Source organism: Lipotes vexillifer, unplaced genomic scaffold, assembly GCF_000442215.2.
Source record: "Lipotes vexillifer unplaced genomic scaffold, Lipotes_vexillifer_v1.1 scaffold7, whole genome shotgun sequence".
In the NCBI taxonomy this organism is placed as follows: domain Eukaryota; kingdom Metazoa; phylum Chordata; class Mammalia; order Artiodactyla; family Lipotidae; genus Lipotes; species Lipotes vexillifer.
The window spans coordinates 5,700,838-5,728,089 of NW_006792683.1; the positions used below are offsets into that span (position 1 = coordinate 5,700,838).

The window sequence follows — 27,252 nt, forward strand, 5'->3', positions numbered from 1 at the left end:
CCTCTGCCACTTGAATCTTTCCCTCACGTGTTCATCAAGCCCTGTGCCTCGCCACAAAAAGGACGAGCACTCCACAAAGAAAATGTGACATGTGGACTTACAGGACTCCTGCAGCCTGGACAGCCTTAGCCCCTTTGTTCCCCGAGACCAGCAGCAAACTTTTCTTTTAAGCAAATCTACCATTCTTTCCAAACTGCCTCTAACAAAGAAGCATATATTATACAGAAAATTAAGGGAGGAAGGGGGTCTCTCCCTGCCCCCTGAGGCTCCCTCAACATCGACTCAAACCCTACATAACCGGCCACGGGACTAATCACCATTTCCGGAGCGTTCCCTGCCCTCCCCCTGCCGTGCTGCATGGCAGTAACTTCAAATCGCGGCCCAACACACTAATCCCTTGACCACTGTAGCTGGAAAGACACCATTCTTGCCCAAACTCGTGGTATTTATAGCCTTTTTTCCATTCACTTATAACTTAAGGTAATGAAGTATTATATACTTTGGTGAATATCAATAACACAGCCTAAGAAAAGCAAGACTTTCAACAAACAGTACTTTGTTGCTACAGAACTATTCTAAGTGAGCTATAACTCAAATTATAAAGATCCACGAGTCCACACTGACACAAATAAATAAATGAATAAATAAATGGAAGAGAAGACACAAAATCTCCTTTGCAGAAGAATTCCAAATAATCTATGTAGACACTCCAACTCTTGTTCCCGAGTGAGCACTGAGGGCAGTGACTTACTTCCAAGGCACACAGTGTGGAGGGGTGGCGGGGGGAGTCACTTCATGGTGAAGGGACCTGCCAAGCACCACTTCAGCCAGGGGACCAAGACAACATCATCAGTTATAAATCATGTTGATGGGGGATTTCCCTGGTGGCGCAGTGGGTAAGACTACGCACTCCCAATGCAGGGGGCCCAGGTTCGATCCCTGGTTGGGGAACTAGATCCCATAAGCATGCCCCAACTGAGAGTTCACATGCCACAACTAAGGAGCCCGCCTGCCGCAACTAAGACCCAGTGCGACCAAATAAATAAATAAATAATTTTAAATAAATAAATAAATAAATAAACCACGTTGACAGTACGGGCCCCCAATACCTTGTAAAGAAAATGGCAATTTTTCTTCCAAGGCCTTCCTCCCAAAACATCAGTGCAACCACCAGACAAACACCAACAGAGGGGTATCCAACAGAACACCTAACCAGTCCTCTTCAAGGTCCAAAAACAAGACAAGTGTGAGAAACCACAGAGCACAGCCAATAGGAGCCTAAGAAGACTTGACAACTGAATGCAGATAGGGCCACTTGAATAAGGTCCTGGAATAGAAAAAGGACATTTGGTAAAAAACCAAGGAAATCTGAATAAACGATGGACTTTAGTTTATAATAATGTATCCACGGTAGTTCATTAACTATAGCAAATGTACCACACGAATATAAGATGTGAATAATAAAGGAAACTGAATGTAGGATGTGTAAGAACTTTCTATACTGTCTTCTCAACTCTTTTATAAATCTGAAACTAAAAAACGTCTATTAAAAAAAATTCCTCTGGGTTGACGCCACTCTAAGTCACTATAGCAAACAAGGGAAACTCCAGGAAATAAGGTCACTGAGTGGGCTACAGGGCCTCCTAGAAAAGAACAGAACACAGTTTAGATGATGCTGGCACTTTCGCTGGCAGTCTCACATCCTCTTACTAGAAGTGAGTTTCTTAAAAGCAGTGGTTTTCACACCTTTTAGTCTCAGGACTCCTCATACTTTAAAAAATTAGTGAGCACCCAAAGACGCTTATCATTTACGTGAGTTGTACCTACCTACAATTACCACATTAGCAACTTTAGTGCATTTCAATATAACAATAACCCCATTACATGATAACATACAGAACATATTTTTAAAACGGTATTTTCCAGGGCTTCCCTGCTGGCGCAGTGGTTAAGAATCCACCTGTCAATGCAGGGGACACGGGTTCGAGTCCTGGTCCGGGAGGATCCACATGCCATGGAGCAACTAAGCCCATGCGCCACAACTACTGAGCCTGCACTCTAGAGCCTGCAAGCCACAACTACTGAGCCCACGGTGGTGCCCAAGAGCCCACACGCCGCAACTACTGAGCCCTCGTGCTGCAACTACTGAAGCCCGCATGCCTAGAGCCCGTGCTCTGCAACAAGAGAAGCCACCGCAATCAGAAGCCTGCACACTGCAACAAAGAGTAGCCCCCACTCACCGCAACTAGAGAAAGCCCGCGCACAGCAACAAGATCCGACGCAGCCAAAAAATTTAAAAAAATTTTTTAATGGTATTTTCCAAAACAGAAGTTAGAGAAAAGAGTGGCACTGTTTTTACATTTTTGCATATGTTTTTAGTGCCCAGCTTAAGAGAAGAGAGCCAAATCTCAGAGCTCTGTCTGCATCCAGCCTGGTGTGACAGCCTCACAAAGATGAGTGCTGAAAAGGGGCGGAACATGTAACAGCTTTTCCAGATAATCAAGGTCCCAGGAGTTGCCATGTTCATGCTGGAAACAAGGTTTCCAAAATCGGGATTTCACTTGAAAGCAAGAATTTTATCTTCAGCAATACATATGTCAGCTGTTTTCCTTGAAGTCACAGCTCATAGCATGCATTTTTGAGAAAATGACAAATCCCCAAGTCTGAGTAACATGAGTTGGTCCATCAGCTGCTCGTTCAAGCACAAACGAAAGAAGCAGCGGTGGAGCTCACAACACAATCACAAAAGTGCTCCTGGTCAGACAGCAGCACACTGCAGGGGCAGAAGGACTTCATCCTACTTCCCATTTCATCACACAGACTGTGAGAGAGACGGACTCAAGGGTCTACAGTAATGAAATTAATCATTTTTCCTGTGCCATCAAGGATGTTCTTAGTAGGGACTTCCCTGGTGGTCCAGTGGGTAAGACTCTGTGCCCCCAATGCAGGGGGCCCAGGTTCAATCCCTGGTCAGGGAACTAGATCCCCTATGCATGCCACAACTAAGAGCATGCTGCAACCAGAAGATCCTGCGTGCCGCAATGAAGATGATAAATAAAAATAAATATTAAAAAAAAAAATAGTACTCTTAAAAAAAAAAAGATGTTCTTAGTGAACTGCCTGCTTTCTTTTTTGACTCAGTGCCTTGCAGTGAAGAATAAGGCTAGGACCGGCTGGTGCCGAAGCCGAGATTCTCAGCCACAGTCTCACCACTGACTTTGCATCATCAGTGCAAATGTCAACATAGTGCAAGACAGATAACTATTATGAAAACAGTTTTGACTTTGCAGACCCCCTGAGAACCACGGAGAGCCACTGCTTAGAGGCACGGATTTGCTACACACAGTGAGCCTCATGAAAAGCCTTACACGGGGCCTGGCACGTAGTCAACACTGGAGAACCAGGGTGGGGAGCCACAAGGCTTGCGTGTATATACGCGTCTGGGGACTGGGAAGCAAAGACAGCGCTTACCTGTGTGAGATAGAAGACGTGCGTGTGAGGGACTGTGAACAGAGCGTTGACTGCACCTCGGAAGGTATAGATCTGTTGGTGTGGGTCCCCCACGAAGATTTTCCCACATGGCTGAGACAGAACTATGTTCATGATCGCTGCGAGCAAGAAGATGGAAAGTAAGGGCTCTGAAGCGACACCAACCCACAGAGCAAAAAGAAACCAAACTTAAGACAGAAAAGGATGAAAATGCTTGCACACTGGACAACAGAGTTATCTTTCCCTCCAGCATAGGTGCACTCAGTCCAAAGAAATGATTTTATAACAAACAAAAGAAACAGCTTCTAACCCTACGAACGCAGATTATTTTTACTCCTGAATAAATTATTGAGTATAAGAAACCACATAGGCAAATATAAAATGAGGCAAGTTATCTTCTCTGATATTATAATTTAAGGCCCCAAAATGACAAAGTCACACTATTTTCTATCAGCCACTGGAAAAATGCACAACACAAATTGTTCACTCTAAATTGACTACCTTTTCCCCCTCCACATGAGTCTCAACCCAATCATCTGGTGACCTAGGCTCAGCCAATATTTTAAGAATAACGCAAGCAGGGCTTCCCTGGTGGCGCAGTGCTTGAGAGTCCGCCTGCTGATGCAGGAGACGCGGGTTCGTGCCCCGTTTCGGGAAGATCCCACATGCTGCGGAGCGGCTGGGCCCGTGAGCCATGGCCACTGAGCCTGCGCGTCCGGAGCCTGTGCTCCGCAAATGGGAGAGGCCACAACAGTGAGAGGCCCGCATAACGCAAGGAAAAAAAAAAAAGAAAAGAAAAAAAAAGACCAGCTGAAAGAAGCCCTCTCTAGTCTTCAAAGACATGCATTTTAAAAGAGATGGGACAGTTCCGCAAGCAAAATTTAGAGAAAATTAAGTCTCCTTTGGGTGAGGGGTGGGGGTGGAGAGACAAGTGCTGAAATCCACAGTCAGACAGCAAAGGGTTTCTGAATGACTAAGCGTCACACGCTCCTCCTCATGACAGACAAGAATCATTGACTCATGCACACACATGTCCTCTTACATATTCACAACACTGTTGCTATGTGTTTGGGACTACTGGTATCCTGAATGGTTTATCACCTGGGGTACAGTCCTGGGCCTCGTCCACAAAGATGGCGTCAAAAGAGGCCAGCAGAGGCTTGCTGAGCTGCCAGAGTTTCAAGTAGCCTACAAGAAGGGGCAGAAGAGTCACAAATTGGAATGAGCCGGGTCCACGGCGGGGCTCAGGACTGGGCGCATGCGTACCATCATGTGTCATATGGTAAGCCTCCTCCTTGCACTCGCCCAGCTTCCGCATGTTGTCCCAAAGTCGGCTCGCTTCGAGGACACCGTTCTAGAAAGCAAGTGACATGGTGATGTGAAGGTCATGACCCTGAAATCAGGAGTTCATGTCCATGTGCAGGGGTCAAAGCAAAGGCCCCAGCTCACGGTGAACGGCAGCCCCTCCCTGACCTCCCTTGGCTCCACGAGGGCCTCGTGTCAACATCAGGCGCCCAGATGGGCAAAAGCCAGGGGCTGGACCACACCCAGAGGTAGAGCATCGCTCAGGGAGCACAGCATCTGATGAACCAAGAAAGGCTGGATGATTCCTCTAGATTTATGACCGACAGTTAATTCATAAAAAGTGTGGTCAACGACTGAAAAGACTTGATAAAAATTAGAAAAGAGAATCACATCTTTAGACCCTGGACCAGCAGACCCCACGACAAGCTCTTATAAACCCTGGGCAGGAGCCCCAACTGTGAAATGGAGGACCAGGCTGAGGACTAAGCAAGATGAGTGCTCTTCACAGAAAACCCTGTACACTTCGCAGCCAGCACAACTGGCCTAGGGTCTCCCCTCCACCTCTACCTCCTGCCAGCAGCTCTAAAGACATCAAAGACCAGTACAAGCTGGCACCGTGTCGAGTCCTTGTTCCTCCCAAGCCCTAACTCCAAAGGGACTGAGACACTCACCAGCTTCTCGCTCTGCTCGACCATGACTCTCTGTCCCTGGCTGTTCTTACACCAGATGGGCACGTGGTCGATCGTCAGCTCGTCATCAGCCGAGGCAAAAAAGTTTTCCAGAGTCTTACATACTAGCTTGGCCCTTATGAAGCCACCCTTCCCTTCAGCGAGGACAGAGTTGACCATGAAGGGGGTTAACTTGAAGAGATTCAACTTCTTCTTCAATTGGTACCTGCAACGCATGTCCCAAAGGCACAGGGTTGGCTTTCGTGGCAATTCGCGATTTAGTGTCTCCCCCAGGCCTGCCCCCTTCTCTCCAATGACACCACCAGGTCACTGCAAGTGGCACATACAGGTGACGAAAAAGAGCCTGAGGAGCTGAGTGAGGTCCTCATAGGATTGGAAAGGGCTCCGTTACGCTTTCCAGAATAACCCAGGAGACGAAGTGGCTCACAGCAGATACCACTGTTCCAAGGTGTGGGCCAGACTCCGGGAGGCCTTGGGGGGGAGACCCTCGAAGCTCCCTGAAGCTTTCTCGTCCAAAGGGACACGGCTCAGAGGCCCTGGGTGCCTGGAACAAGTGCCCCTCAGCCCCGTCTTCTCCCCTCCAGCTTCTGAGGAAAGCCTGAATGGGTCAACCAGACTGGTGATGCCCTAAACTTTAGGTAAGTCACTCTGACCTTCTGTGCCTCAGTTCCAGAGACATGAGAATGCCTCCCTCAGTGAGACAGCGTTAAGTTTCCCTCAGTAGCAATATATCTCTATGGGGTGAAGTAAAAATTACTCAATCTATGGCCATATTCCCCGCCTGTAAGTGAAGATAAAGCACTAAGTTTTCTCCGAGTCACTGTGGTGTACTGACTGCAACGTGAGAGCAGTAACTGGACGTAATGGCAACAGTGGCACCACGATGCTCACTTGCGCCCGATGTGTCCGTAGGCCATGGAGTGGAAGGTCTTGCAGATAACATTGCTGGGGAAGACGAGCTCAGCCTGCTTGGCGATGCTCTTGTTGAAGGTCACATACAGAAACCTGCTCTCAGACCACTTCTCAGCGTACTTGACCAGGGTGGAGGTCTTCCCAGTGCCTGAGGAAGCCAAGAGCAAGGGAGATGACCCTCTGACCAGGAATAACGGTTCCCACTGATGCTATAATTGGGTCAGACCCATGCCTATCTCCCCGCTTGTCTGGGACCAGACAGTGGCAAGCTCTCCAGTACTGATGAAAACTAAAAACGGTGCCGTGAAGAGAGCAGAAGACTCAAGACAGAGCCACCTGGGTTGGGATCGCAGACCCTGCAGCTCTAGAGGGGCCACTTCAGTCTGCTCCTCAGCCTGTGTGGGTAACACTGACCTCATAGGGTGTGCAGGATAATTACCCAGGTACCCAGCAGAGGAACTCATAAACGGTAGCTATGCTGGCCTAGGCACCATTCATGCTTCGACAGCAAGAGCATGGAAATGAGATTCAAGGATCCTTCCAACCCGTTCTGAATTATCCTATCTGCCCCTCCTCCCCGCCTTTCATTCAGTTATTCAGTTAGTCAACTGTCACCCACTGAACAAGTATTTCCTGAGCACCTACTGCACATTCAGCCCTACACTAGGCATGTCACAAACACAAAGCAAGGTTCCTGCATTATAATCTAGTTGGGAATAAAACACCAACACAGCTGGAACAATTGGAACAAAAAATAAGAGAATAATCATAACACAGTAGAGTGAAAAAGAATATGGTTCCGGAAACAAAAAAGAAAATCTCACCTATAAAAGAAGAAAAATAGCACCTCCTTTCCCACCTACCAGGGCTGTTTGAAGATCAACAGATCAATGACATAGTGTGGAGGTGTTTACAGAAGGTGTGTGTTGGCTATTCTTCCTATGTAATCAGGCACCAAACAGTTAATACAGATTAGTCACAGTGAGAGTTCAGAATCATGGAGGTCTCAAAGGGCTGAGGAAGCCTCCACCGAGAAGACACAGAAGTGACAGGGGTCAACATCGGATGGCAGAGAGATAGAGGAAGTAGGGGGTGGGGAGGGTAGGGGAAAAGGCACGTTTCTGGAGAGAAATAGATCCAGCTTTGAATTCTACCTCCACCACGTATTTGCTCATTTAATCTGGACCACATCATTTTAATTTCCCTGAGCTTTAAAACCTCATACATAAAATGAACCAGAAATTCCCTGGCCATCCACACTTCCACAGCAGGGGGCATGGGTTCAATCCCTGGGGAATTAGGATCCTGCATGCCACGCAGTGCAGCCAAAAAATAAATAAATAAACCAACCTCACAGAATGTTAGGATTAGCACAGGGCAGACATTTGATAAAGTGGCTGTTGTTTTTAGTAGGATATTTAGGCAGAAAAGAAGCGGGAAGGCATTCCAGGTAGAGAAAATAGTATGAGCAAAGGTTCAAAGAGCAACCAAGTACTTTAAGAGCCAGGAAGCACAATTAGCTGACTGAGGAATGTATGTCAGAACCAAAAGGTAGGAGCCCCTTCTAGACTTCGCCCTATAGAAATCAAGGAGCTCCTGACACTGTCTGAACAAGGGATTCACATGACCTACCGCCCCATAAGCAATCAGTGTCTGAGCAGATATGATGATACATAATAGGCTGGATCAATCCCAGTGGCATCTACCCCACAAACAAACTCCTATGGACCATCTGTTCACCAGGAAGTCCAGTGTGGATGCCCCCCTGGAGTGGTAAGAAAAAGCAATTATTCCTTGGCAACTGCTTTTTAGATGATTTAATTGCAGCAGTTCAATAACAGATTAAGGTAAAGATATTCTGGCAGGTGGCGGGTAAGGTGGTAAGAGGCGTTCCAGGAATGGCAGCCCCCTTACCTGCAAATGCCATAATTTTTACCACCTGGAGAGGTTCCATCTTATGGCTTAGGATCAGCTGTTGTTCATGTGTCAGGTGGATGGTTGTTTTCTTGCTATAATCATTACAGAAGAGAAATCAGGAAAAGAATAAGGAATTGAAAAGATCAGGTGACAGACTGTCAAAAATGAAACAGGAAACCAAATGGGATGAATAAAATTTAACCAGAAAAAAGGGGAGGGCCGCCCCCTCTTAGGGTGATTATTCTAAAACTAGGTTATGATGTTAGTTGCACACTCAGTAAATCTACTAAAAATTACTGAATTATATAATTAAAATGGGTGAATTTTATGTAATGTAAATTATAACTCAATAAAGTGGTTAAAACAAAACACCTTTTCCTCTTCAAGTACGAGAGTCAGGAATCAAAGACATCCACACACACACACCCTTACAGACATACCCTGGCCAGACCGATGGTTCCTCTTTGACTTCTGTGGCCTGAGCACAGGAATTCTCCTGAAGATACAGGCAATAGAAAATGTTGTAGTGAATCCTAACAGGAAGAAAGCAGATTAGAGATTTTCAAATTCAGGCACAATCTGTATCTTATTTTTCCTCAGTTGTTTTTTAGACTCCTAACCATTGCTAAAAATAAAACATGTACCACCATTTTATGAAAAAAAGGAAAGAAAAGGGTTTAAATATACCTAGAGCTGAGCTATATTTACCTGCACTGCTGGAGGTAAATATTTGGAGAGCACGGTTCTGGGAGAGATGCCTGGCTGCGGTGGGCAGAGGCAAAGGAGAGAGACCAGGATGTGCTCTTTGGGGAACAAAATGTAGCCACATATAAACACAGAAGACTCCGTCCACTCCAGGCTCAACAGTCCTGAAGGTAGACACTATCTCGGGGATGGTGTACGACCCCATGGCAGCTCACGTTCACAGAGCCCGCTTGCCTGCATCACTGCATTCAAACCTCACGGAGAACCTGGCGGAGCAGTGGGTGATGGGGCTCGCCTAGTGGTAACGCGGGGAAGGGGCAGGGCGGGGGCCAGTTACCGGTTGCTGATGTTGATCCCTTTCTCCCGCATGGCGTAGAGCAGCACGGCAATGCAGTACAGGGTCTCGGTGATGTCTGGCATGGTCACTGTGGAGCTGGGCCGCCGGAGGCAGAAGAGCAGCTGCTGGATGTCATTGACGCTGCTGGAGAGGAGGATGATGGCCGCCACCAAGGCCCACACATTGACACCCTGAGGAGGGAGGTGGACAGAACAGGAGACGAGACCCAAAACACAACCGGTAAGAATCACATGGGACAGCCGGTGAAGAAAGCCATGTTTGGGGTTCGTGTACCTTCCTCAGACCGTCTAAACGGAGCGCAAACTTCCCAAATGACATTTGGGAAACACCAGGCCTGTCTCCTTTTACCCTGGATTCCTTCTTTCTCATCATTTTTGGGTTTGAGTTCTTAAGTTTTCTTTGATTAAATAACATTTATAAAGTACTTAATGCAAGACCCCGCACAGACGTGATCCTCCCGCCTCCTCACCAGCCCAACCCACCCCCACCAGGTCAGTGTGAGCTCTGAGATCCAGACACTCAAGTCAAACAAGCTCACTATTAAATGGGTGCCCATCTGGGAGGCAGGCAGTGGTGAAAACTGGGGGATACAAAAGAAGACAGCAGTCTTTAGGGGGAAATCAAGACTGACAATTCAATGGCATTAAGAGGTTAATTTAGTATTTACTTTATATTATTATTTAATACTTATTAAATATTAAGTTAACGAAATATTAAATTATTGAAAGTTTATTATTATGGACACAGTATGCTCCATTTATTAATGTCTAAGAAAATGTTCACTAACATGAAAATATCAATAACAGACATATAGGGACTTCCCTGGTGGCTCAGTGGTCAAGACTCCACGCTCCCAATGCAGGGGGCCTGGGTTCGATCACTGATCAAGGAACTAGATCCCACATGCAGGCCTCAACTAAGAGTTCGCAAGCCACAACTAAGGAGCCGACAAGCCGCAAGTAAGGAGCCCACCTGCCGCAATTAAGACCCAGCACAACCAAATAAAAAAAAAAATAATAATAGACATATAAGTATATAACTATCATTCTTAACTTTACTGCAAGCCTCCCTGTTAAAAATGCATCCACAAAAGCAAAGTTCCACACACCTTTCACTACAACCATACTGGGAAACAAATCTCACTCCATCGACAATCGCTTCACTAAAGATGGACAGAGAAATGCATATGGCTGGATTTCCAACCCTCGACTGGCTGCAGAATGAGGCCGAGGTTGCATGTGGCTTCCAAAACAAAATTTAAGAAGAATCGCTATCCAGATGAGAAGCCACAAGACAAAGGAAACTGGAGAGTATTTCCAGCTTCTCATTAACTCACTGTGTCAGTACAAAACCCTTCTTTTCTCTGGTTCTTTCAAATAACCCAAGGTGTCAACAATACAGTGGGCTGCCTTGTAAAGAAATCCTTACTAATCAAAGTGTGTAGAGGCTAGATGAGCATCCTCTGTTGGAACTGCTCAACAGAATGGGAAATTGGATGAAATACTTTTTAAAATTCCTTCCAAATTAAAGAATCTTTAACAATGTAGCCTTTTATTTCTCTGTGGGACCAATGACAAGATTAAGGCTTCAAAGCAAAGGCTGAAGGAAGATTTTGAAAATAAATCTAAAATAACCTTCAACCAAACTTGATCACCAATACACTTTCTTCCAAAGAGAAAAGGTGTCGCCTCCCCAACCCTCCCCTCCCTGCAGCCTCTTCACGTACGGCAGGGGCAGCGTAGAGATCGGGGAGGTGTTGGCGCACGCAGGCCTCTGCCTCGGGGAGGAGGAGGTGATCCCTCAGACTCCACAACGCCCGTCCAGGGTCCACACTCGGGGAGCACTTAGTGGTGGCTGTGTAGCTGTAAGACATTCACAGCAGCGTCCATGGGAAAGGTGATCCAGTAAGTGCTGATTTCTGGGAAAGGACTTTGGAAACTGACTTCCTCCCAGGAAACGGGGACTCACCGGATGAGGTTCAGCACACACAGGTCTGACTCCTTCTCTATGCCATAGCTCGAGAGGATGCCATCCACTTTGCTGACAGCTTGCTCTTCATTCATCAGGTATCGGTGATACAGCTTTTTCCAAGGAATGAACTAGACAGTTTAAAAAATCCAAAACAACATGCAGGCAATGGCTATTAGAGAACTGATCAGGCCACAAACATATAGATAATTGCTTGAAAAACAATCACAGTCTACAATTCAAAAGCTGGGCAAATAGGGTAGAAACATTACACAAATTTTAGTTGGAAACTAGGAGAAGGGGAGGGCTCTTGGTTTTGGTTCCAACATTAACTTCTTACAGAATCTGGGAAAAGCCAGTGCTTCAATTTCCCTATTTGAAATAGTGTCCTGTCCCTGTTGGGACACTAATGGCTCAGAGCTTCAGTGAGGATTAAATAACATGAGAGTTGTGGCTACACTAAGATTAGACAAAATAGACTTTAAGTTAAAAGTTATTAGAAGAGGGACTTCCTTGGTGGTCCAGTGGTGAAGAATCCGTCTTCCAAGGCAGGGGACACAGGTTCGATCCCTGGCCGGGGAACTAAAATCCCACATGCCGCAGGGCAACTAACCCCACGTGCCACAACTACTGAGCTCACGCACCTCAACTAGAGCCTGCATGCTGCAAACTACAGAGCCCACGTGCCCTGGAGCCCACGCCACAACTAGAGAAGAGAAAACCTGCACAGCACAGCTACACAGAAGCCCATGTGCCACAACAAAGGGCCCGCGCACCACAGCAAGCGCTGCAATGAAGATCCTGCATGCCTCGATGAAGTCCCGATGCAGCCGAATAAATAACTTAAAAAAAATTATTAGAAGAGACAAAGAATATTACTTGATGATAAAAGGGTCAATTCACCAAGAAAATATAACAATTATAAATATGCATGTACCAAATATCAGAGCTCCTAAATCTAGGAAGGAAACACTGACAGAATTGAAGAGAAAAACAGATAGCAATATAATAACAGGAGACTTCTATACTCCACTTTCAAGAATGGATAGAACAAACAACACTGGACCAAAAAGGCATATACTGAACACTTCCTCCAGCAACAGTAGAATATACAATCTTCTCAAGTATACACAGAACATTCTCCAGGAAAGATCACATACAAGAACACACAAGTGTTTTAACATATTTTAAAAGACTGAAATTATAGAAAGTATGTTTTTCAATCACTATAGAAACTAGAAATCAGTAGCAGAAAGAAAACTGGAAAACCCACAAATATGTGGAAATTAAACAACACACTTAAAACAACCAATGGGTCAAAAAGGAAATCACAAAGAAATTAGAAAATACCTTGAGACAAATGAAAACAAAAACACAGCATATCAAAATGTATGGAATGAAGTGAAAGCAGGGCTAAAAGTTAAGTTGATAGTTATAAAAATTTACATTAAAGAAGAAGAAAGATCTGGATTTCCCTGGTGGTGCAGTGGTTAAGAATCCGCCTGCCAATGCAGGAGACACAGGTTTGAGCCCTGGTCCAGGAAGATCCCACAGGCCGCAGAGCAACTAAGCCCTTGTGTCACAACTACTTAGCCTGTGCTCTAGAGCCTGCGAGCCACCAACTACTGAGTCCACGTGCCTACAGCCCATGCTCTGCAACAAAAGAAGCCACCACAATGAGAAGCCCGCACACCACAACGAATAGTAGTCCCCACTCACTGCAACTAGAGAAAGCCCATATGCAGCAATGAAGACCCAACACAGCCAAAAATAAAATAATGTTTTAAAAATATTTTTAAAAAATGAAGAAAGATCACAAATCAACAACCTAACTTTACACCTAAAGGAACTATAAAAAGAACAAACTAAACCCAAAGCTAGCAGGAGGGAGGAAATAATAAAGACTAAAGAGCAGAGATAAATGAAATAGAGAATAGAAAAATAGGGGGAAAAAAACCAATAAGGGCTTCCCTGGTGGCACAGTGATTGAGAGTCCGCCTGCCGATGCAGGGGACACGGGCTTGTGCCTCAGTCCGGGAAGATCCCACATGCCGCGGAGCGGCTGGGCCCATGAGCCATGGCCGCTGAGCCTGCGCGTCCGGAGCCTGTGCTCCGCAACGGGAGAGCCCACAATAGTGAGAGGCCCGTGTACCGAAAAAAAAAAAAAAAAACCCAATAAAACTACGAGTTGTTTTTTTTTTTTTTTAAAAAAAAAAAAAAACACCTCGTGTTTTTTTTGGGTTTTTTTTTTTTTTTTAAAAAAAAAAAAAAACACCTCGTGTTTTTTTTGGGTTTTTTTTTTTTTTTTAAAAAAAAAAAAAAACACCTCGTGTTTTTTTTGGGTTTTTTTTTTTTTTTTAAAAAAAAAAAAAAACACCTCGTGTTTTTTTTGGGTTTTTTTTTTTTTTTTAAAAAAAAAAAAAAACACCTCGTGTTTTTTTTGGGTTTTTTTTTTTTTTTTAAAAAAAAAAAAAAACACCTCGTGTTTTTTTTGGGTTTTTTTTTTTTTTTTAAAAAAAAAAAAAAACACCTCGTGTTTTTTTTGGGTTTTTTTTTTTTTTTTAAAAAAAAAAAAAAACACCTCGTGTTTTTTTTGGGTTTTTTTTTTTTTTTTAAAAAAAAAAAAAAACACCTCGTGTTTTTTTTGGGTTTTTTTTTTTTTTTTAAAAAAAAAAAAAAACACCTCGTGTTTTTTTTGGGTTTTTTTTTTTTTTTTAAAAAAAAAAAAAAACACCTCGTGTTTTTTTTGGGTTTTTTTTTTTTTTTTAAAAAAAAAAAAAAACACCTCGTGTTTTTTTTGGGTTTTTTTTTTTTTTTTAAAAAAAAAAAAAAACACCTCGTGTTTTTTTTGGGTTTTTTTTTTTTTTTTAAAAAAAAAAAAAAACACCTCGTGTTTTTTTTGGGTTTTTTTTTTTTTTTTAAAAAAAAAAAAAAACACCTCGTGTTTTTTTTGGGTTTTTTTTTTTTTTTTTTTAAACAAGATCAATAAAATCGACAACCCTTAGATATATTTTGGAAAAAAGAGAAGATTCAAATAACTGAACTCAGAAATGAGACGGGAACATTACAACTGATGTCACAGAAATAAGAAGACTTATAAGAATACTATGACCAACTGCAGATCAACCAACTGGATATACTAGAAGAAATGGATAAATTCCTAGGAACACACAACCTACAAAGACTGAATGATGAAGAAACAGAAAATCTGAACAGACCAATAATTAGTAAAGATATTGAATTGGTAATCAAAAGCCTCCCAAAAAGTTAAGAGTCCAGGACCAGACTGCTTCACTGAAAAATTCTACTGAACATTTAAAGAATTAACATCAATCCCCCTCAAACTCTTCAAAAAAACTGAAGAGGAGGGAGCACTTCCAGACTTATTCTGAGGCCAGCATAACCTTATACCAAAGCCAGACAAAGACACTACAAGAAATAAAAAGAAAATGAGAGCTGTGACAAGGTCACTGAAAATAACCAAGTCACTGCTGGTGATGATAAAAACATCAAGAGGTAAGGATAAGCTGGGATATCTTCCCAAAATCTTCTCGAGCAGAATGGAGGAAAACCTCATCTATCCCCAGTTCACATCAGAGAGATAATTAAATGGGTAGAACTACTGAACCAAAACAGAGTTCACAAATAAAAACAGAAAGATATTTCTTAGAAAGTAGGAGACAAGACCCCAGGCAAAGAATGGAGCAAGAGCGATATGAAATTTCCTCCAAAATCTTTTGGGCTTCGAAGAGAAATGTACTAAGTTTTGATATATCCACCTTTCCCTCCATTTCCAAGGTTTTGAACTTCAATGCATTTGAAGAATAAATTAAACTCTCTACCTATGGTTTATTCCCAATGTCTGATCTAAAGGACATACAAGCTAAGGAGAACATTCTCCCAGCCCTCAGGCTTACTGGAGACCTGAACCTGGGAAGTATAATGACACAACAAAGGGAAGGGCAGGGCACAGGATAACGGTATCAGGAAATCCTTTCTGAGATCACTGGGGGCAGCCCCCGAGTCATCTTCAAAAGGTACTCTTGTGACTAAACGCAACACTCATTTACTAATCACCTACTGTACGTAGAACATCGTGAGACAGTGCCGAATGCAAAAACAAACAGGACAACCAGTCCTCTAGCAATATGCTAATAATTTACAGGGAGGAAGAAGGCTCTCTTAAGACCATAACAGAACATGATAAGCTTGAACAAAGGTATAAATCACTATAATAGCACAAGGAAGAGAGTGAGAGAGTGATTTCAATGGGATGGAATGGGAAAGCGTTAGTCTAAGAGTGCAGCCTTGAAGAGGAAAGACATCAACAGTGCTATGAGGGGCCCTTTCGGTTGGTTGGGGGAAGTGGGGTGCAGATTAGACCAACATAAGGAAAGTACTGTGCAGTCCACAGTTGGGAAGCAGAACATCATTGGTTGTGGACAGAATACAGGAATGGACTGGAATGAAGTCAGCAATGAGCCTGGAATAATAAGGTGGGACACACACAGAAGGTCCTGGTTGCCTCCGGGAGATTGGGATTTGATTCTGGAGGCAAATGGACGCCAACATTTCTGAAGAAACGCCATTGTCAGGAGTATGCATTAAGTGAAGCGAATCCATGGACTTTTTAGAGAAAACACGAGAGAACGAAAAGCGCTTTCCGTACCAGTGGATCACTAATTATCTCCCTCCAAAAGTGGCACACCAAGCTCAGATTCCAGTAGAGGTCTTCCATAGGGAGGAAAGCAAAGATGTGCCTCAGGACCTCGCTGGGCAGGCTGCAGATATGGCTCTGGGGTTCCTGGCAGGGCAAGGTCCCAAGAAGCCCATAGTAAGAGTCAGGAACAGGATCAGGACCAATGTCCTCCACCTCCTGGCTGGATTCTCCAGGCTGCACAGAGAACCACGACACACTGTCCTCTGCTTCCTGCCTGCCTTCCCTGGGCCGTGTGCACGACAGGGACAGATGATGCCGTGGGGTCTTCCTAGAAACCCCATCCCACTGACTGGTCCCTGTGGCTTGATTCCTCTCATCCTCGAAGGACCGAGACCGCTTCCCTGACGAGCGTGGCCGTGCTGCTCCATCACCTCCCTGAGGCAGGGCGCAGTGGCCTTCTGCAGCAAAAATCATCTCGTCCTCCGAGTCCTTAGAGCTGTCCTGGCCCACAGAATTGCTTTTGGCCATGTCATTGGTGCACCGCTGCTGGCCAGTGAGGAAGAATTCAGGGTTGTATCCTGGGCATCCTCGACCTGGAGAGAGAACCCAAACAAGGTGAACGAGAAATGAATAATGACTGATGACCCTTTGTTGACCCAAATAAGACAAACTAATTTTCAATTATCTATTTTAATAGAGTAAAGAGACAAGGATGTATTTTATTGGTCAACTGATTATATAAATAGATTAATCCAAAAAATATTTATATCGGGCTCTATCATACAGTCAGATACACATTTGGAAAGAGACAGACCAGTCTTTGGATGGTGTGAGGACCACATTACACCTTGCAATATATACAAACTGAATACCTGAACGGACAGGAGTACACGACTGCTCACATTCACACAACTGCTCATAAAATTCACCTCTCCTGGCTTGTTGTTACCATTAAAAAAGATAATAATCTAAATTTGCATAAGTAGAAAGGAAAATGCTTTAGATTATCAGGATACAGTAAAACCCACTCTTCTCATTTGACAGTTAAAACCCTTTCAATTGATTTTTATTTCCTCCTGTGAAACTGACACATTATTTAAAATATAAAAATCAGAATTTTCTTCCTATTATTAGTGGTATCTAATCTAGTCTATACATTCATTCAATAGGTATTTACTAAGCACCTATGATTTGGAAACAAATATAAACTGTATGTAAATCATATAATAAAAAACAGTATATATAGTCCCTGACCTCACAGACTTTTCAGGCACTCAGATGAATCCAACTGGTGATTTCACACATCATCACGGCATTTTTAAATTCCTTTAAATTATTGTAAAATGCCAATGAAGTATTTAAACACCTTATCAATAAACAACAAAATATACGGTACCTTCCTGAAATGGCTGTAGCCAGAATTCTCACTTTAAAAATTAAGAGAGTGGATCAACTATACTTCAATAAAATTTTTTTAAGTAAATAATAAAATAAATTAAAAGTTTTAAAAATTAAAAGTAAAAAAAGGGTGGAACAAAACTACGTTTAGCTTTCTACAGGATATAAAACTTACTACTTTTTTCTATGTTAGAAAAAAATTATAACTGCTTCTGGGGCAATGTGATAGAAACCCAAGTTTTGAAGTCAATAGGCCAGGGTTAAATTCTGATGTTTTCTAATTGTGGAGTTAATTACACCAATATTTATGAAGAGCTACCACCTGCTCAGTGCTAGGACTCCACGCTGAAACACACATGCTGACAAGTCTTTATCAGTAAAGAACTCACAACACAGAGGAGAAGTTGACTTATACACACAAAACAGACAAAATATCAAACACAATATAACCACCGAGTTTAAAACTGCCTCATACAATTGGTTACAGTGGTTCCAAAAAGTGGTAAACAGAGACTACAATCACATCACAAGAATTGAAGATGACTAGTGAGATCCGAGTTGGATTCTGAAATGAGATATATCACAGGGAAATAAGACAATCTGGATTATACAAACAGGTATTAATGAAAGTGGGAATTCACTTGGCACTAGATGGGTCATAAGGAAAACAATCTGCCAGAAGTAGAGCCTGCATGTAATAACGTCAGGGGATTGAGCCTGAGTCCCTAATAGTAACAGGGAACATACCACACTGGAGGTTCTTGAGAGTGGCAGTGACATGACAGAAAATGGTACTCAGGAACATTATTTGATATTCGAGCTGATATGGAAAAAATAAAGTCTGAAGGCAAGGAGAGGGTTATTGCAGCAGCCCAGGTACGAGGTGACAGAGGGCACAATCTACCGTAAAAGCACTGAGTGAGGGGACATTTGGGAGAAAAAGAGTGATACAGTGGACCTAGTGATGGATTGGACAAAGAGGACTGCTGAAGAGTCAGGAAATCATGACGGTTCCAGAATGAAATCGTGGTGATGCTGGGACGTGTTCCCTACCACGTTATAGTTAAGCCAGCTAGTGGAATTCATTCAGCTGTGCTTTTCTGGGGCTTTTACCAACCACTATGATAGGATGGAATTTTCACAGAAAACTCACAAATAGTGAAAAAGTGTCAAACTATTGCAAAAGAACCACAAGATCACAGTAGCAGTATTTACAAATACCGGGAGATACTCAAAGGCCACACACACTACAGATTCTGAAACGCAAGGTATTTTGGGAGAAGACATACCTCTAGTCCCTCTTTTGGTTCTGGGTCTAGGATAGAGACCGTGGTTCGGGTCTCTGTTTGTCCATCTTTGACCAAAGGGCTGGGTCACGGCCAAGTGACTGCGAGCCAGATGTTGGCAGTCGACGGCTGTAAGATGCTTCCGCTTAAACCGTCTCACTGTTTTGTATCAACAGGCAGAAGAAATGGGACACTTGTTAGTTATCACCAATTCTACAAGCTAGCCAGCAAGTTAACCTTAATCTTCAGGAATACAGTGGCTGTGGGCCACCCCAGCCAGCCCTTTCCCTCTTCCCCATATTCCCATCAACTTTCAGGCATTTTATAGTTTCTTTGCATCTCTTCCTTAGGATTTGAGAATCCTAAAATAAGATCCTAAAATAGCCTTCTTTTTCACCTATCACACTTTGTAGAAGCCCTGTTCATGAAATGCTCATTCAAAGAGAAGTTGCCACTAATGGATAAATGGAGATCTGGCAACTTTTCCTTGACTTTAGCCAGGCCATTTATACTATCATAATAACCATAAATATTTTAAGAGTTGGCTATAGCTTTTCAAAAAATATTCATGCATTGTCCCCTGTATACACCAGCTTCCCCAAGTCTGAGAAGCAAAAGGCACTAAGCGGACAGTCACAGATTTCCCACCCCTGCTGTACGTCTCTCCCCATGCACCCCACCCCACCCTGTGCACCCCTCTCGGCCCGGAGAGCATCTCAGCATCGGGCACTGATGTAAGAGGACAGGAGCAAGGCCCCCAAGTAGAAGAGAATCGACCCACTTTTCAGCATCTTCAGAGGAGGAAATTTCATATTTTCCCTAAGCAAAACACTACAGCACTGACTGTGCCTAGAATTCTGTCTCAAGAGTATTGAAATATTTTTGTTTATATTAGTCATTTTTCTGCCAGGTATTTTTTCATTCCTATTTCTGCATTTTATCGCATGTAAGATCTAACTACCTCCTTATGGCATTAAATAGAACAGTTACACTACTGTAAAACAGAATAGTTACACTTAAAAAAAAAAGAGAGAGGACAAGAACAGATACAAGAGAATTAAAGTGACCCTTTAGGGACTTCCCTGGTGGCGCAGTGGTTAAGAATCACCTGCCAGGGCTTCCCTGGTGGCACAGTGGTTGAGAGTCCGCCTGCCAATGCAGGGGACACGGGTTTGTCCCGTCTAGAGCCTGTGCTCCGCAATGGGAGAGGCCACAACAGTGAGAGACCCGCGTACCGCAAAAAATACCAAACAAACAAAACAAAAACAAAAACAAAAACAAAACAACAAAAAAAGAATCACCTGCCAATGCAGGGGAGATGGTTTTGATCACTGGTCCGGGAAGATCCCACATGCCACGGAACACCTAAGCCCACGCGCCACAACTACTGACCCTGCACTCCTGAGCCCGCGAGCCACAACTACTGAGCCCATGTGCCACAACTACTGAAGCCCAGTGCCTAGAGCCTGTGCTCTGCAGCAACAGAAGCCACCGAATGAGAAGCACAGCAACGAAGACCCAACACAGCCAAAAATAAATAACATAAATAAAAATAAATTTTAAAAAAATAAAATAAAAACGTGACCCTTTACAGGATATGGTCAACAGAGAAATCAGTTCCTGCCAGTACCGTATTTTCAGATGCCAAAAATACTCCAGTAAACTGTAGTATCAAATGCCAGAATCTCACTCAACATTTCCTGTAAGCCTGAAAACGTCTGAAACCAAGACACCACTGAGTATATCCGATACAGTTTATAATCTTAATAACTCCCCTCAGCCTTTAGCTTCTTCAGAAATGATCCTTCCAAATTTCAGTTTATTCTTTCAAGGTTTAACGGAAGTTTAAAAAAACTTCATGGATATTTCAAGACTTTTTAAAAATTACTTCTACACACAGAAATAGTTCTACAGGCCCCTCTGAAAGGACGCTAGAGACCTTTTCACTACCTGAATTCAGAATTAAGATGCAGTGGTATAACTCTTAAGTCATGAAGAAGTACTTAAAAATATGCTCAGCCGGGCTTCCCTCGTGGCACAGTGGTTGAGAATCCGCCTGCCGATGCAGGGGCCGTGGGTTCGAGCCCTGGTCCAGGAAGATCCCACATGCCGTGAAGCAGCTAAGCCCGTGTGCCACAACTACTAAGGCTGTGCTCTGGAGCCCATGAGCCACAACTACTGAAGCCCACGCGCCTGGAGCCCATGCTCCACAACAAGAGAAGCCACTGCAATGAGAAGCCCACGCACCGCAACGAAGAGTGGCCCCCGCTCGCCGCAACTAAAAGCCCACATGCAGCAAGGAAGACCCAACGCAGCCAAAAATAAATAAATAAATTTATTTTTAAAAAAGCTCAGCTGGATAAAAGCAGTGTCACATAGTGAGGGGACAGTGGACTTAAAAGGAAAAAAACTGGGTATGAGCCCTAAGCTGGCCACATAGTGGCCGGAGGATCCTTGGTCACTTAGCTTCTCTAAGACTCAGGGGCATTACAATGATTAAATGAGAAAACACACTCCAAAAGACTTGTTAAACTATAAAACCCTACACAAATATACACATCTGCTTACTGTGTTAAACAAAGCTTAGATGTGACTGATTTGCATAAAACATTGAAATAACTTTCAAATTATAAAGATGTCACCTAATGGCAAGACATGAAGTATATCAGCAGTCCAATTACAGCCTATTCTGTATTACTGGAAATACATTTTAAAAAGCCAAGGGACTTCCCTGGTGGTGCCGTGGGTGGGAGTCCACCTGTCGGTGCGGGGGACACGGGTTCGAGCCCTGGTCTGGGAAGATGCCACATGCCGCGGAGCAACTAAGCCCGTGCGCCACAACTACTGAGCCCGCGCACCTAGAGCCCGTGCTCTGCAGCGGGAGAGGCCACCGCAATGAGAAGCCCGTGCAACGCAACGAAGAGTAGCCCCCACTCCCCGCAACTAGGGAAAGCCAGCACACAGCGGCAAAGACCCAATGCAGCAAAAAATAAATTAATTAATTAAAAAAAAGCCAAGTCATATATCTTAATTACTTATTATGAACAGAAAACATCCCCTCCACTATAATGGATTTATAATTATTTTGTTGTTGAACATATTCCTCATACTTACAGAGGCAGAAAAAATGAATGTGCAGTTTTTCTATGTTAAAACAATAAATTTGAAATTTTTCCATATTAAAAAAAAAAAGCTTGAAGTCTGATTATTCTTTTTAAAAATAAGACACGAAAGTTTACCTCTTCTGCTCAAAATCCTTCATATTACAAAGCCAACAACCTAATTGCTATTTTGTCTGAATGGGGACCTCTGGGCTGACTGGCAGAAGAGATAAGGAAGCTACAATGGGCCCTGCAGAACAGAGTTGGCCCTTGGGATCCATGAGTTCCGCACCTGCAAGTTCCACCAACCGCAGATGAAAAACACCAACACGACCTGTGGTTGGCTGAATCCACGGATGTGGGATCCACAGGTCCCTGTCCACAGGGTGGACTCCGAGGGGCCTGAGCCCTCTCGGATTTTGGTGCCATGGGGGGGTCCTGGAACAAATTCCCTGCAGAAACCCTGGAACGACTATACTGACGAATCCTGGCCCCTAATTCAGGTGCTCCAAACACACCTGGGTCAACTACAGAAGCAGTTGAAGAATTCCAGCCAACAGACCCACTAACCCTGTAGATCCCAGATATGAGACTGATCTCTGCTTTCTCTTCAAACATTCCCAACTGTTTCAAAGCTGGCAAATACAGTGTCCAGAATTAAAACTGGAAACAGTCTAGAAAAATTATCAACAGAGAGTATCTTATTTAAAGAAGGTTCCATAGATAAAATCACAAACGAATAAGATTAACAGTATCAAACCCTCAAATTCATATGACCCAGGACCTTGGCGCTGGTACAGACCTGCAGGAAGCGTTCGGCTTCCAGAGTCCTGGTACCGCCCAGAGCGGTCCTGCATGAAGCCATCACAGAGCAAAGGCTAGCAGCTGGGGGCAGAGGTGCCCACACTGGGCCATCTGGCCTCTGGGTACCAGCACAGCCGCCTACGCTGTCCATCTGGAATGGTCCCCACAGCCCTGACTGCTCATCTGGGAGGCAGAGCTAGCACTTTTACGTTCTTACTTTTCTGACTTCAGTGAAAGGTCAGAAACCGAGACTATTCTTTCTGCCTCTCAGGTCTCTGAGAGATGAAGCACTGTGACTCACTGCACGGGGAGCTGGGGCCCCGTACCTGTCTCCGGAGTTAACAAGGCACTTAAGTCAAAAGCCGTGTGATGCACTCGGATCCGGAGCCGGAAGACCTCCTAACAGCCTTGGTTCCCTTCTCATCACAACGAGGACCCTGACAAGCTGCCATGCGGAGTTAACATCACGGTCATATGGTTTGAACCAGACAAGACAGGTGAAAGTACCTAGCGACACCCATGCAGAGGCTCACAAAGCCCAGCAGCTCAGAATTACATGTGGACCACACCATGCTGAGTCTCCTAAAAGATGCCTACATTTTAACAGCACCAATGTTCTTGTGAAGTTATTTAAAATTACTACAGTAAGGGCTTCCCTGGTGGCGCAGTGGTTGAGAGTCCGCCTGCCGATGCAGAGGACACGGGTTCGTGCCCCGGTCCAGGAAGATCCCACATGCCGCGGAGCGGCTGGGCCCGTGAGCCATGGCCGCTGAGCCTGCGCGTCCGGAGCCTGTGCTCCGCAACGGGAGAGGCCACAACAGTGAGAGGCCCGCGTACCGCAAAAAAAAAAAAAAAAAAAAATTACTACAGTAAAATTCTAACCACCTTCTGTTCTTGTTAATATACTTCTAAACCAGCAGCTCAAATATAACTTTATCAAAATAAAGATGCTCAAATGCTACTTCTTGCTTCCCTAAGTCCCCAAACCTCGTGTTGCTCCTCCGTCCCCTGAGCAGCAGGTGCCCTTTGCATCGCTCTCCACAGGCACTTACTATTAGAAGCTGCTCGCATTTCTTCAAGAAGCAAACTTAAAGTGGTCGGTGAGGAACGTGCACCGTTAAAGGGATGGAGGGAGACGACAACCAAACTACGTGAGGCCCCAGAGGCCCAGCAGAATCATCTCCAGGCCACAGTGGGTATCTGTGCCCTTGGAGACTCTACCACAGAAACCAACAGAAATGTGTCACATTCCTCAGATGTGACGATAGAAAAACACTGGGAAAGTATGAAAACCGCTTGTCAAACAGAATTTTGCTCATTCCCACGCTGCCTTTTCTGTGATGTTTCTCTCACAGAGATGCCTCACCGGACCGCAGGTGCAGGTCCAGGTCCCAGCCTTGCATCTCACTCTGAAGTGGCGATCACGTGGAGTGCGGCCCTCTGCCAATCACCGATCTCTTCACCTTGATGATGATCTGTCCTGCCCACCCCCGCCCCCAGTCAGGCACATTGCTAGAGATTAGACTCTCCTCATCCCCCCTGGAACGATCATCACTAAACCTGTATGAGACCACCAGCCCTAAAAAGGCAGGGAACATGTTTCATCAGCTTCTTCCTCAAAGCACTTAGCACGACACTGTGCAAATAACAGTTATTTACTCCAACGCTTATTGAATGAGAAGTACGTGCTATGACTCAATTCTGTTGTAATCCGCCTAGCTTCATTTTGTCATCTTCTTGATTGCAAGACAATTTAAAAAACAAGTCACACAAAGCAGAATGGAGTGCTCCTGGTTTCGTGGTGAAGACTGTCAGTCCCCTTCCTCCTTGGCACATGGCTGGCCCACACTTCCCCATCGTGCTGGTAGCTGGAGGCCCCACAGAATGTGCGTAGAAGGATGTGCGCCTCTTTCAGGCCTGGCCCATAAAAGCCTCTCCTGCTCCTTCCTCCGTCCTCTGCTCCCATCCAGAGAAGGGAAGGGTGACCCCAGAGAATCTCAGAGGCCACACATTCGAAAAGGAAGATCCTCCAGCAGCCTGGGTCCTCAGATAACTGCTTTAAAGAGCACCACTCCTCCCGCACAATGCGCGCGCGCGCGCGCGCGCACACACACACACACACACACACACACACACACACACACAAACTGCAACCACCCGAGGCTGTTATGGGATTGAGAAATGAGCTTGGATTGTGAGGTCATTACACGTTTGGATCTGTTTGTTACTGTGGCCACACCTACCTTAACCATTCTAGAATCATTTGAAATCGACACCCAGTCACTTCCCTTCTTCCCCTACCTTTGTTAATCATAATTTATACCAAAAGGCCTGCAGGACTTCCCTGGTGGCACAGTGGTTAAGAATCCGCCTGCCAGTGCAGGGGACACGGGTTTGGTCCCTGGTCTGGGAAGATCCCAAATGCCACATAGCAACTAAGCCTGTATGCCACAACTACTGAGCCTGCGTTCTAGAGCCCACAAGCCACAACTACTGAGTCCACGTGCCACAACTACTGAAGCCTGCGTGCCTAGAGCCTGTGTGCCGCAACAAAAAGAAGCCACCGCAAGGAGAAACCCACACACCACAGAGTAGCCCCTGCTCGCTACAACTAGAGAAAAGACTGTGCGCAGCAACGAAGACCCAACACAGCCAAAAATAAATAATTAATTAAAACAAACAGGGCTTCCCTGGTGGCGCAGTGGTTGGGGGTCCGCCTGCCGATGCAGGGGACGCGGGTTCGTGCCCCGGTCCAGGAGGATCCCACATGCCGCGGAGCGGCTGGGCCCATGGGCCATGGCCGCTGAGCCTGTGCGTCCGGAGCCTGTGCTCCGCAATGGGGGAGGCCACAGCGGTGAGAGGCCCGCATACTGCACAAAAAAAAAAAAAAAAAAAAAAAGAGGCCTCCAAAATGTACAGGTTACAGACCTAAATGGACAAGCTGAAGATAATAAGTGCCTACAATTACTGGAAGGAAAGATAATTTAAAAACCACTTAAAAAAAATCAAGATAACTCACCAGCACAGGTTCCTGACTGGAGAAACAGCTCATAACAAGAACCCAGCTGGGTGGTTTTGCTAATCTAGAGAAACCCAACCTCGTCCTGTTAGCTCCTCACAAGCCTCCCGCCCTTCTCCGAGGGGCTCCGTGCAGATCAAGCATACACCCTCTTGTTTCTGGTGAGACAGCAAAGGTGCCCACTGCTGGCCCATCGTTACCAGGAGCAGGTACTTCACAGGCCGAACTGCGCCCTGAGAGAACTAAGAGCCCAATCTGAGCAACATGAACGGTGTTGGTCCCCAACTCCAGTGCAACAGAAAGTATTCATTCAACCCAGGCAGCACTCTGTAGTAATAAAACCACCCTGTATGTCTCTGAGAGACCTGCAACAATTATCTGTACAACTATATTTAATATGTCATTTACATACAAATTATTACTATTACTATAGTATGTTTTTTTTAATTTATTTAATTAATTAATTTATTAATTTATTTGGCTGCATTGGGTTTTCGTTGCTGCTCGCGGGCTTTCTCTAGTTGCGGCGAGTGGGGGCTACTCTTCGTTGCGGTGCGCGGGCTTCTCATCGCGGTGGTTTCTCTTGTTGTGGAGCATGAGTTCTAGGCCTGCGGGCTTCAGCAGTTGTGGCTCGTGGGCTCTAGAGCACAGGCTCAGTAGTTGTGGCGCACGGGCTTAGCTGCTCTGCAGCATACGGGATTTTCCCAGAGCAGGGCTCAAACCTGTGTCCCCTGAATTGGCAGGCGGATCCTTAACCACTGCACCACCAGGGAAGTCCCTATAGTATGTTTTATTAACGTCTTCTTAATCGTTGTTTAAGCGTGTATTAACATGTCTTCTGTCCCTAGGCTGAAAGCTTTATAGTCTGGTGGAAGGAGCAAGGCACTCGGCCCCAGCACCCAACACTCACTGCTCCATAAATATTAACGAAATGAATGCATTAAAAGAACAAATGCACAACTGTGGCACTTCCCTCTGAAGAAGATGAGATTGTCTTCTTTGGCTCTGAAATCCTACACTATGTTATAGGTCCAAGGTGCTTCATAGCTTTTGGAAGTTCTTTCACGTACTCTCATCTGATCCTTGCACCATCCTGCAATTGTGCCAGGATGACACTGGGGCTCGGGTGATGGAACTTAGGTCTTCTGACTCCTCAAGCCCAGAGTTCTTTCTACAGAAGGTAATATTCTCTCTTCCACATCCAGAAATATTCAAAGCAGCTTCTAAAAACCTCAGCTTTAATTTCTCTGTCCTGTTTTAGAAATCACTGTGGAACACCATAACCAAAGATAGCAAGTATTTAGAAAACAGCAAGCATAAGGAAAATATCACAAAATACTGTACACTCAAAATGGAAAAACTTCCAAATATTCTGTCCCCATTAGCTCTACAAGAAGCAAAGGCAGAAAGGAAACACAACATCCAAGTCCTCACTCTCAGTGCAGAGCTGGGTCCCTGCCAGCACTACATCCTGCTTCCCTACAAACCCAAAGGTCCAGGCTCGCAGGCCCAACCTCACTTAGGTCCCCTCACACCCACAAACACCTGCTCCTCCCTTGGAACAGCACTCACTTATTACAGCAAACAAGGATGGCGAGAGCTTTTCTACGTGTTTCTCGCAAGGAAAAGAAAGAATAGGGA

The 27,252-nt window shown here is 44.7% G+C and overlaps 1 protein-coding gene across 2 annotated transcripts in view; it reads right to left on the reverse strand.

The window, feature by feature from the left end:
* The window catches only part of FBH1 (F-box DNA helicase 1), a 35,467-nt gene extending 16,626 nt beyond the window's left edge, over positions 1 to 18,841 (reverse strand). The window contains exons 1-12 of one of the 2 annotated variants that reach the window (XM_007465820.1): positions 18,691 to 18,841; positions 16,013 to 16,596; positions 11,344 to 11,474; positions 11,102 to 11,237; positions 9,355 to 9,545; positions 8,753 to 8,845; positions 8,310 to 8,404; positions 6,375 to 6,543; positions 5,466 to 5,688; positions 4,756 to 4,843; positions 4,591 to 4,677; positions 3,472 to 3,608 (exon numbers count right to left, since the gene is read on the reverse strand). In XM_007465820.1, coding sequence (XP_007465882.1) covers positions 3,472 to 3,608; positions 4,591 to 4,677; positions 4,756 to 4,843; positions 5,466 to 5,688; positions 6,375 to 6,543; positions 8,310 to 8,404; positions 8,753 to 8,845; positions 9,355 to 9,545; positions 11,102 to 11,237; positions 11,344 to 11,474; positions 16,013 to 16,531 — 1,869 coding nt within the window. In that variant the 5' untranslated portion in view covers positions 16,532 to 16,596; positions 18,691 to 18,841. Of the gene's footprint in view, positions 1 to 3,471; positions 3,609 to 4,590; positions 4,678 to 4,755; positions 4,844 to 5,465; positions 5,689 to 6,374; positions 6,544 to 8,309; positions 8,405 to 8,752; positions 8,846 to 9,354; positions 9,546 to 11,101; positions 11,238 to 11,343; positions 11,475 to 16,012; positions 16,597 to 18,690 lie in introns of those variants that run through there. The other variant, XM_007465819.1, reaches the window with a different exon arrangement.
* Between the last annotated feature and the right edge of the window lie 8,411 nt (positions 18,842 to 27,252).